The sequence below is a fragment of the Crassostrea angulata genome, unplaced genomic scaffold, assembly GCF_025612915.1.
Source record: "Crassostrea angulata isolate pt1a10 unplaced genomic scaffold, ASM2561291v2 HiC_scaffold_357, whole genome shotgun sequence".
In the NCBI taxonomy this organism is placed as follows: Eukaryota; Metazoa; Mollusca; class Bivalvia; order Ostreida; family Ostreidae; genus Magallana; species Magallana angulata.
In genome coordinates, this window is record NW_026441910.1 from 898 (window position 1) to 12,927 (window position 12,030).

The 12,030-nt window shown below is 33.5% G+C and overlaps 1 protein-coding gene and 1 long non-coding RNA gene across 2 annotated transcripts; both read right to left on the reverse strand.

The window, feature by feature from the left end:
* Positions 1 to 214: 214 nt before the first annotated feature.
* LOC128170161 (sacsin-like) lies at positions 215 to 11,616 on the reverse strand (the record flags this gene model as incomplete). Its single annotated transcript, XM_052836109.1, is given in 3 exon segments — positions 215 to 362; positions 667 to 789; positions 11,302 to 11,616. Coding segments are annotated over 3 exon segments (397 nt in total), but the record flags the coding sequence as incomplete, so codon positions are not given.
* LOC128170162 (uncharacterized) lies at positions 6,736 to 10,354 on the reverse strand. Its single transcript, XR_008241691.1, has 2 exons — positions 10,028 to 10,354; positions 6,736 to 7,037 (listed from the first exon to the last, which is right to left on the reverse strand). It is a non-coding gene; the product is annotated as an uncharacterized LOC128170162 (long non-coding RNA).
* Positions 11,617 to 12,030: the final 414 nt, after the last annotated feature.

Here is a 12,030-nt window from a genome sequence, read left to right on the forward strand (position 1 = left end):
TGAATGCTTCATAAAACTTCGGGTTTTATTGGATTTGATCATGCCCCGAACGAAATTATCACCTCATTATACTCCAAGAATGATTCCTTATTCCTTATTTCTTTTCTTCATTCTGATCACAAAAGGGGGGGGGGGGGGGGGGGGGGGTGGCGGGGTGACATGCCTTAATTACTCTAAATCTGCCAGTGCAGCACATAGTGGTTTTGCTAGTTACCTGTGATGTGAAATACAGATTTGAATCCAAGACCAAATCTTCCAACCTTGGTCTTGTCAAATTCTTTTATGCTGCTATACAACATCTTTATTCCTTTCCAATCCTCTTCAGTAAACTCTGCATTGTTGTGTACCAATAGCGCTGGTCCCTTTAGAGAAAATTAGTGTCTATTGTTTAATTGCGATTGTTGTGGCAAAATATACAACAATTAAGATATCATTGTGATCTAATGAATCAATCACAACATTCTGAAAATTGACAGATACAAATTAAGATGCAAAAGATGCCCTAGATCAAAATTTGTCAAACAATTTTGAGTTGATGTGAGATTAAGTATAACGATATTGCATCTTTCAGATTTACTTTTTTTTATATGCCTATATATTTACAAAATTTTATGAATTTTTAGTATAAAATTTAAAAGTACAAAAAATGCATTGTGAATTAATTACCTTGAAATACTTTCTGAAAGGAGCTTTATTCTTTCTTGAATACAGTTCTTGCACTCCTTGTCTGCCATCATAAAGAATCTTCATCTCCGAAGCACCAGCATCTTCTGCGTTTTGGATGATTTCCTAGTTGAAATAATAAACAAGGTAAAAGCTGTCAATGTGACAGCAACTGGGTTTTCTTTTATATGAACAGTATCCATAATCCATTTCGTTGTCAACCCTCAATTGATAAATACTACCTATCCAGAGAAATGGAGTAGCCTATATGCAATAATGTATATTCAGCAAGAAAATGACTAAGTAAAATGACTAAGTTCAACAGCTGGTATTTTTTTCCTTAATCTATCAAAAATCAAAATCCAAGTAATATGCACATCTCTGATATATGTACAATTGATCCGCAAGACATAATTAATTTCTTATCTTGAAAACTGTAGGAGGAGTTGTACGTACAATAGGGGTACAAATTCTAAGCAATATTCTGACTATTCTGACTAAGTTCAACAGCTAGCATTTTTTTTTTCATAAATAATAAAATATCAAAATCCAAGTAATATGCACATTTATGATATATGTACAATTGATCTTCAAAACATCAACTTCCTATCTTGAAAACTATTGGAGGAATTATCCGTACAACAGGGGTACCCCTTAGGAAACCGCCTACCTTCACCATTTCAAGAACCAGAATTTTCCTTTGGAAAACCCGGTCAAAAACCTTTCAAAATTGATCAGCTCCAAATGAACTAGCTCATGCCACAATATCTATGCATTATAAGGATCAATAAGGATAAGCATGGTGTAGGATACAGATTTTGAAGGCTGTTTTTACTATGTTCATACAACATGTACAAATGTTTAAAACAATTTTAATAAATTTTGTTTGTTAAAATCAGAACTATCATTATTTTTGAAAAGTCCATAAATGCTAAAAAAAGGAATATTCAAACTTGAAAAGAACATGTCATAATTGAGATTGTCAATACCATATCAATCTGCCCCATTAAGGTAAAAGACACTACTAGGATGAAAAGTAATTAGAGGACTTTGCTCTAGTCATGACATCTGACTTTTAGTCCAAATTTAGTCCATTATATGGGGTTTTTTTTATCTTTCAAGCACTATATGGGTGCAGTATAAGGGAAGATTTGGCAAATATGAGACATTGACTGGAAAAAATTAACAATTTAAAACTCTCTATATCTTATTTCAAACCAGTGAGTGGCCAGGGTATTTAGTGCATTGAATTTGTAAATTTTGTTCTTAATGTTAAATATTACAATAATTTTTATCACCTTTGAACACAAATGGGGAGGAGGGGGGGTGGTCAGCCACCCCCAATTCAACTTCCCCGTTTTATGCATATTACATAATATTACATCAATATATCATTTATTCAAATATACGAAGCAAAGGACGCAATCTGTTAATTGTTTACAAATTAATGATAAGGTTTACTACTGTTGTGGTATAGAAATGTATGAAATGAAAAAAACACTATGTATGCATATTTATATGCATACTGTAACCCAAAGTTTTCAGATCAAAAGTATCTGCCAGATGGTTGACTCGCCCTAAACTTTCCGCAATGACGTTAATTAGTCAAACTGCATTCCTAGGCACCCAGGTTTTGAAAGTTCTTTCCATCAAAACTCAATTAAATTGTTCCATTCTATTTATTAACTTTTCAGTATTAACTATAAAGATGTCCAATCTAGGGCATATCTGCTTGCTCATCCTTCAATTTTCGCAAAGATGTCATTTAGCTAACCTGCATTTTAGGTTACCTAGTTCTGGAAAGTTCTATCCCAATTCTCCCACCAGAGGTCATGCTTCCCAACCATTATACACATCAAAACTAAAACCCCCATTCATGTGTAATAGGAAAGGAGGAATATTGTAAACATATGGCTGGACCAGGAATCGAACTCCGGACCCCTGCAACTCTAGTCAGGAGCTCTACCACTGAGCTATCAAGGCTGATATCCACGGTCCATATAGCCCCAACTACTACATTCCTCCCTCCTTAAATGATCTTTGCCCTCAAAGATCACCCCAGGCTCTTCCCCTGGCAGGAGTTCACCTTTCAGTTCCAGGGGTTGGTCACGGCACCAAATGTAATTGGAAAGGAGGAATATTGAAAACATATGGTTGGACCGGGGATCGAACCTGGGACCCCTGCAACTCTAGTCAGGAGCTCTACCACTGAGCTATCCAGGCTGATATTCACGGTCCATATAGCCTCAACTACTACATATGAAATGAATTGCCTAATTTTTTAAATCATTTTACATTTGCCAAATCTTAACTTCTTTGTGTACTCTAAAGTAAGTTCCCAGTAAATATATTCAATCTTTACGTAATCATTATCAATATTTATAATCATTTCAAGCATATATTTTCAATTGATTCAAACCTTCAACTCCCACTAACTTGGATCCGCAAACCCTATCCACCACCTAACTCTCATTTTTGCTATAAAATTTATGGCTGGTTTATCAAAAATGAAAGTAAATTTTGAATTAATTTTAGAATCATATGATTCCTTATCATGTAAAATTCAATTATAGCTTATAGACATGTCATATCACATGAGTTGAAATACCAAACTTGACAGCAGTTACTTTTAATCAGGCATTAGACATGTTTTAGTTTATTGGCAAAATGTCTTATAAATTTATACTGTAGATTCCTATATAATTAAACACGAGGAATTAATATCCACTTAAAATCACGAGAAGCACCCTTCGCGGATTTTAAAATCTCGTCATTATTATCCGAGAGTTCAGAACTATAAGAAATAAGGGGAAAAGTTCGTTTGATGGAAACCAGCGGGATCGCATAATTAAGTACTCGCGTAATATAAGGAATCTACAGTAAGTATCGATATTTTAATATATTGAACCTTTTAAATTATTAAAAGCTAGTTCTGAACAGCAAAATAAACAAAAACTAGAGCAAAGCTCGTTGCAAAGCAACGAGTGGGTTTTCCGCTGATGTCGAAAGTAATGCTAGAAGTACCTCTAAGAAGCAGTGTTCTTAATCTAATGACAAAAGTAACTTAAGTACAAAAAAGATTTTAAAAATCGAATGATTCTTGGTATGACTTAACAAAATCCGAATGGTTTTAAGTACAAATTAACAAAAAACATAACCATTTCAAGACCGAGTTAACAAAAAAATCAGAATGTGTTTAAGTACGACTTAACAAATTTGACTTCATTTTAGGTAAAAGTTAACTTTATCTGGAACTAACATCTAATTTCTTGACCCAGAATGCAAAATTAAAATTTCCGTAAAAAATCAATTTTGTTTAAAACATAATTCCGAGCAACATTTCCTCTACACTGCTTTTCAAAGGGTTGACCTTTCGTACTATGCGCTTGTTGCATCATCAATTGTCAGAAACTTATCGATGTATAGTTTACTTAATTTTATTATTCCTCTGTGAATATTTTTATTTAAAATTACTATGAACCAGACAACATTGAAATGGTGAACATTTCAAAGGGCCCCGCTGATGTTATTTTAGAGAATTTTGCTTTGACCTTGACCTATAACTTGAAATTATTCCAGCTGGCATAAACTTCTAATTCAATTTCATTGCCCCTAACATATAGGCATTTTTGTTCAATCTGACCAAGATTAAGCATATCCGGGAAATATTCTACTGTCTAAAACTAATTTTATTAAGATCTGCTATGACCTTCACATTGACATGGTTCAAGGTCACTGCACGCCATTAACCAATAAGCTCTGTTTAGGCAAAATATTAGCCAATTAGGGGCTAAAAGGAGAGTATATATATGCTCTTAAAATATGGATTTTTGTGTGATCTGATATGACTTTGACACTTGATCTACAAATATCATTAGAGGTCATTGCATATCCTTTGATCAAAGGCATCATGTGGGTGAAGTATGAGCCTGATTGGAGCAAAGGGAGAGAAGATGTACTCCAGACAAGGATTTTTTAAATATAATTCTGCTATGACCTTCACAGTTTACCTTGAAAATAGGTTCAAGGTCACTACACACCCTTTACTCAAAAGCTCTGCTTATGTGAAGTCTGAGCCCTATAGGGGTTAGTAGAAAGTATATATGTTCTGAAAAAAGGATTTTTGCATGATCCGATATGATATTTCACCCTTTACCTAGAAATTTCATGCAAGGTCACTGCACATCGATTAACAATAGAGACAGTCTGTGAGTATTAGCCAGATTGGACCAAAGGGAGAGAAGATATGCCCCAGACAAGGATTTTATATATGTAATTCTACTATGACCTTAACCTTATACCTAACAACATGGTTCAAGGTCACTGCACATCCTTAACCCAAAGGAACCCTGTGGATGAGGTATGAGCCAGATTGGGCCAAGGGGAGAGAAGCTATGCTCCGGTCAAGCGATCTCGGATGGACAGACGGACAAACTGATCACTAGAAGGCGCCCACACAAACTTGCTTTCTCTCTAATTTGAAATAGTATCCATGGTATCTGCCCATGGTGAATAGTCATCAAAACCATTCATCAGCAGAATTTGATTTCCCTCCTTTTTAAACTCGGAACACCTCTGACCTAATCAGATCACCGCATTAAATACAAAGTTTGATAACTCTAATTTGTTTATCATCAAGAAATTCTGCATCGCTGACAAATAAAGTTTTCTTCGGTACAATAATATACCAATTAACTGACTATCTGGACAATAGCAAGTTTATTGTCCCACCCCACAGCAACTATTTCCCTTGGCTTTGCCTCATGAAATAGTTTCCAATAAAAAATACGTTTTTAAATATGAAACAAACAAACATTCTTAGGATTCAGGCAAAAAAAATAGATAAAATAAAAAAAAATCCCCACCTACCTAACCTAATTTTTTCATTAGTGTTACCCTAAACACACTATTTTTTTTTTAGGCCTTACCAATTCCAACAAGAGACATCCCATTAACTATTGATAAACATTAAAATTCATTTCATGAATCTACGCAACACTGGTAAATCTTCAAGTACAGTCACTATCAATTTTACAAAAATATTGACGGTTCTTCATCCGAAACTATTCCTTGTACATGTACCTTTAACTGCAATTAGTACACTAACATTTTATGAAAAGACGGTTTGTCTTAGAATAAGAAAGCTAATGCAATTCTGAGAAAAAGAATACCACATATTGCAAATTCCATTGAGGTTTAATAAAAATATGGCCATTTAAGTGAACCCCCCATTTCCAATTTCCATTAGTAAACACAGATTTACAGGGTTCTCCATAGTAAAACATCTTTACCTGACCTTTTAGAGGTCAATTGTTGTTCAACCACCTTTGAAAAGAAACCTTATTCAATACAACATGCATCTACATTATATAATCATGATAAAAGCTTCACATCACTTAGAAATATCCTTACATGTATACCCCCCCCCCCCCCCCCCCCATCTTTTGATTTTCATAAAAAGTCATGGTTAAAAATGTTTTACCTAATTTTATGAAACTTATGGCAATTTCCTTGAGTCATATCTCACACATATTTGAAAACAATCATCGATGATTCTAAAATTTGATCCTAATTATTTGTTTATTTTATGATTTACACCATTTTAATTAACAAATAGACAGCTGTCCTGCTTGTGATTTCTTGTTTTTATGAAAAAAAGTAAGCTAACAATCATATTTAGTGAATATCTAATCTATTTTGATTTCTAGTCTCCTTCTAACCATGCTAAAACAGTAAGATACAACCTACAAGTTAGATATCTGCCTTAAATTAAAATAAAATTCAAACACCCAGGTAGGTGGAGACAGAGTTGATTTCCATGAAAAATGTTCAAAATTTGACATGTTTTTTTCCTTTTTTTATGCATATATACCTTAGAAAGGTAGAAATAGGTTGTTTCTTGTTCATTTCAAAAGTAATTATCATAGCAGATGTTATTTCAAAGTCAAATGTACATTTACATATCCTAAATGTAATCTTAATGCAGACAATTGGATGGGGTGGGGTGGGGGGGGGGGTTCAATTATGTAAACACATCTAAATACCTTTATAAAATAAAAAATAAAGGAAACATAATTGCATACTTTTATTGAAAAACAAATTTTCACAACAATTATGAATTTCTTTAAATAGCCTTAATTTTGTTTTTCATAATTTCTTATCAAACACAAACCACAACATGGGATGATGCTTTCATAAAGTTCCATTATTGTTCATGCATTATCCGATTTAATTTGAATTACCGGTAAAAAGTCTGTAGAACACAAGGAATATGCATGTGGATAGAGGTGACAGGTTAATCTCAAGAGTTGACCCACAAGAATCAACAGGTAAAAGCAATGTGGTGCCATGTCGGAACAAGAGTTCGTTTTGAGCTGAAATAAAAAAAAAAAAATTTAGCTGTTTTTACATACATGTACTAGTAATAGCTGTGTTTACATTAACATATGCATATTATTTCTGGAAAAAATACACTGACCATGCAGTGTAATAAGTATTACATATCCCAATACATGACATAACATTTAGGCAGTACAGGATCAAAAATTTGCATATCAAGTCATAATATAATATTAAAAAAAATTCTTAGGTATAGACACTTATTAGATTGAGAGAGAGTTTGAGAGAGAGAGAGAGCTGAGTTTATTTCTTGTAGTGCAACAGTCAAGCATTTCAATTCGAAAATTACAAAGGAATATTACCCATCTGAACAGCGTCAAAGTACATGTATTTCCTTCTGGTATACCATGTTTTATCAATTCTACCGGGTTTTTATTTTGCAAATAAATTTGGCGAGGGTTTTGGTTTCTTTTCTTTTAAATTACATTTTTTAAAAACAATACTATGTGTAATAAGCATAAAACATGTATGAGTAAACTTAATGAAGAATTTTTAATAGATTATTTTTCACAGAATGTGTTACATTACATGTATGTCAATCTTTATAAAAGTAGCGTATATTTCGTGCGTCATAAATTGGAAGTTTTAGTAAATATCATTTACTTGCATGGTAGATATATATGTCTAACCCAAATTTTCTTCATAAAGCTACAGCTGTATGTACCACATAATCATATGTTTTGTCACAAGTATACATTTATAAAAAATACCCAAATTCCAACAGTTGAAAGTAACTCGATGAATTTTTCATTCTCTGATAAGTTCATTGTGTTTTGTGCGTGCATATATTATAAGTCTGCTGCAACAGCAGCCAATCAGCGGTAAGCTGAATCCACTAATAAGAAAGTTTGTGGTTTAGGAGCGGGTAAAATTGTTTATGCATAATGTAGCTGACACTGACTTGAATAGATCTGATATATATGTACAAGATGGGAGAAATAATGACAGAACAGACTGGGATTCGAACCTTGCCCTCTGAATCTCTAGTCAAGTGCTCTACCAACTGAGCTACATGTATCTGGCACCGGTATTCAAACCAGTCTGACCATCACATCCCCCCCCCCTTTTAAATGATCTTCACCCTCAAAGATCACCCCTGGCTCTTCCCCTGGCAGGAGTTAACCTGTCAGTTCCAGGGGTTTGTTACAACACCAATATTGTATAGGGATGGAACGATCCACCGATGCACCACGGTATTTATTTTGACGATATTTGGATTGTTACATTTACCATTAATACATTACGATACCTATGCGGACTTTTTTTTATTTTCCAAAAATATCTGAGCTTCATATATCGGCTATTTTTAGTCTGCGCGCCTAATATGAAAGTACAAAGATGGCGGAAAACCTCGTAAAGTTGTCAAACCTGTTAGGAAGCTAAATCTGGAGTGTGGACAACTTTTGGATTACTTGTTAATGAAAAAGTAGTGTATATGAGACTTAAGTAATTTGTAAATTGTGCAACGCTCATTTTAAATATATCAAAATAACTTTGGACATGCGGTAATACATCGACAGATTGAATAAATTTTTAACCCTTATTCAAGTTTTCATTTAGTTGCAATGTATCGTGATATGTATCGTATCGCATCTCATGTATAGTGATATGTACCGAATCGGCTAAGTACAGAAACGTCCAAGCCTTAATATTGTAACAGGATGGGAGAAATAATGAAGGACCAAACCAGGAATTAAACCTGGTCCCCCTGAATCTCTAGTCAGGTGCTCTACCAACTGAACACTGGTATTTAAACCGGTCTGACCGTCACATATATAAAAAGTTATTTTAAACAATGGTGTTCAATAAAAAATAACACTTGCAACCTTCAGTTTTTGTCTGTAATTAATCAATATTGGCGTGCGATCAGTTATGATTGTCGTTGAGTACCATTTTTCATCAGTGCATTGTTACGTCATTTTATCAACACATAAAATTATATACGAAAATATGATGTAACATTGCACCAGCGAGAAATGGTCCTTGACAAGAACTGCTGGCATGCCAGTACTGCCAGTAGTCAGATTAAAAAAAGAGAATATAAATGAAAAATTACATTTTAAACATTAACAAGGACAATTCAAGTACATATCAAAACTGCTAAACAAGAAAAATTATGTGAACTGGTAGAGTGGTACGCATAGTTCTAACTTGTAAACTACATGTACAAGTACATGTACCGGTTACCCGTTGGTCTGCTAAACCTCTCTAATGATACATTGATCGGCATCATAAAAATATTAAAGACTTTTTAGTCATGTTTTAACTCTGAAGTCTGAAGTATACAATTTTATTTACTTGATGTTACATGTATGTCTACAGGGTATTTATGTCTACATTTGGAGTCTTCCGCACAAGAATATGATCATATGTTTCTAATTAGACCCTGCTTTGAATTTTGAGTTGAAAATTCACAATCTAATTTTTTTTTAAATAGATAAATTTGGTCATCCTTTCCAGTCACCAATGAACCTCGAGCAAGTCTAAACATCCAGTAAACAATGTAAAAATTACACGTTAGTAAACAAACACCCACACCATAACAAAACATCTAACTCTGTAATTCTTATAAAATTCTTAACCCAGCAGATGTTTAATCATCAAGATATATTTGTAAATTCATACGCGATGGACATATCATAAGAAAATCTATGTACAGTACCAACTACATGTATATTTGTATACTGTATGTATGACTTTCGCCACATGTGGATTTTGTCAATAAATTGAATTGTAATTTACACAAAATTCTGGTAAAAAGGAGAAAAAAACAAGTGAAAGGTACAACATTTGGGATTCAATTCTGTTAAAAGGATTTATATTGTCTGGACTAGAAAAATAACATACATCAGTGACAGTGTGCACGTACTTACATGTACATCTATAGACTAAATGTTAACCAGTTAACATGCTGACATTTTAACCACTATAGACAAGAAACTTTAAAAGGAATAAAAAGCCTCACCTTCTTCAGTAACATCCACATAGATCACACACTTTAATGTCCACCTTTTCCCCTTTATTACTCGTAGCTTATCAACGGCTGATCAATGGAAACATAAACATCCGTCGACATGGTCGACAGAAGTGTGGCTGTCAGAATTTCCTCGTAAACGATTCACACGAGAATATATCCCTCCTTATACAAATATGTAGTATTGTTCCCTGTGCATGTTCATCTGTTTCACAGTAACTTGAAAATGCATGTGTAAACCGAAAAATGCACAACTTATCTTCTGCATTACGCTCTCTCTTTTCTACAATGCCGTTCGTTACTGTTTACATTCGCGGGTCCGCGACAAACACTGCAAACATTTGTTCTGCGTGGCCGATTAGAACGTGTTAAAAAAGTAGTTGAATTCATAAATGATATAGCCTAGATGAAAAAAAAATGAAATTGAATCACAACAATTTATCTAAGACGCAACACAATGTAATGCAGTAAATGCCTGGGCCTTAAAACGGCATTTGTTCGCTTGTGTGTCTATGTAGACAAATTAACTCGTTCATGTACGATTCACACATATTTGTTTATGAAATTTGAAAAAAATAGGGCACAGAACTTTTTGAATTTGATACCAAATGACATTATTTAATATATTAACAATAACTGAATTAATTTTTTTTCATAAAATGATAACGATTTTTGCTATCAGAAAAATACGTGTATGAGCTGTTGACCCCTAATTATAGGGGCCAGCCCTTTTTCTTAATTTTAAATGAAAGCTCTCGTTATTCTTAACAACTTTTGTTCTATATGTATTAACAAATTATTTTTAGTTTAAAGGTTATTATACAAAAAGCAACAAAATTTCAGACCCCCCAAAACCTTAAACTTTACCGGCAAATAGCTTAAAAACTAAAAAACATTTTGCCAAAATTTTCATGCCAGCAAAACTATAAAATGTTACCAACAATTCTGCAAAATTTCATGCAACTATCTTTTGTAGTTCCCGAGATCAACTCTGGACAAAAGACCCCCCAATTTTCAATTAAAGGGCAATAACTCATAACCGGAAGTGAATTTTGAAAATTTGAAAAAAACGTCCCTAGATATTAACATTGTCTACATACCCTGAAAGTTTCATAACAATCAGACAACAAATGTACGAGAAATGGCCTACACAAAATTTGCGGATAAAAAAAAAAAAATAATAATAAGAAACAGTAGAATAACAGAAGGGTTTTCCGTTGAAAAACGGAAAACCCTAATAACTCAATAAATTGCTGAATATCTACCTTCAGAATTTGTCCATCATCAGGATATTCACTCAGAATTGTTTGCAACTGTTTAATGAGAGGGGGTTGTATCATTCCCGAATATTCGATCTCATTATCAGAATCGGAATCAACGTCGTCCGCCATCTTTTAATACAATGCCTGCAATTATACAATAATACATACAAAATTTTAAACAAATTGGAAACATTACTTGAACTGTCCTAATGTGACAATAATAACCATGCAAGGCTCATTTACAATTATAATACAAATAGGAATTCCTAATTAAAGTAACTTAAAATTATTGATTACAGAAACATAATTAAGGTTATGCAATACACTTACTAAATTTGTAAAGGTGCAGTCAGACAATGTGGTTTGTTTTCAACTTTCTACTCCATGTTGGTCACATGGTACATTTTATAAGTCAAAAGCGAATCCAATGAGAAAATCTGATGGAAAATTGTATCGTCTGACCGCACCTTAAGGATTGCCTGCCTAATTACTTTTAAACGTATAGATTGAGGAAAAAGAAGACTCTTAAATCAATTATCAAATCTGCCCGAAATCCTTTAACCTTCTATTTTACTTTATGTTAATTTTCTCTATTTCACTTCATTTCTTTGTACGATCTAGCCTCAAATATTTTTAACCTTTATGTTGTCGGTCTTATATAACACCAAGCTGCATGTACAGACAAACTAATAAACACACGTTAGCGTGGAAGGATAAAAATGTCGGCACAGT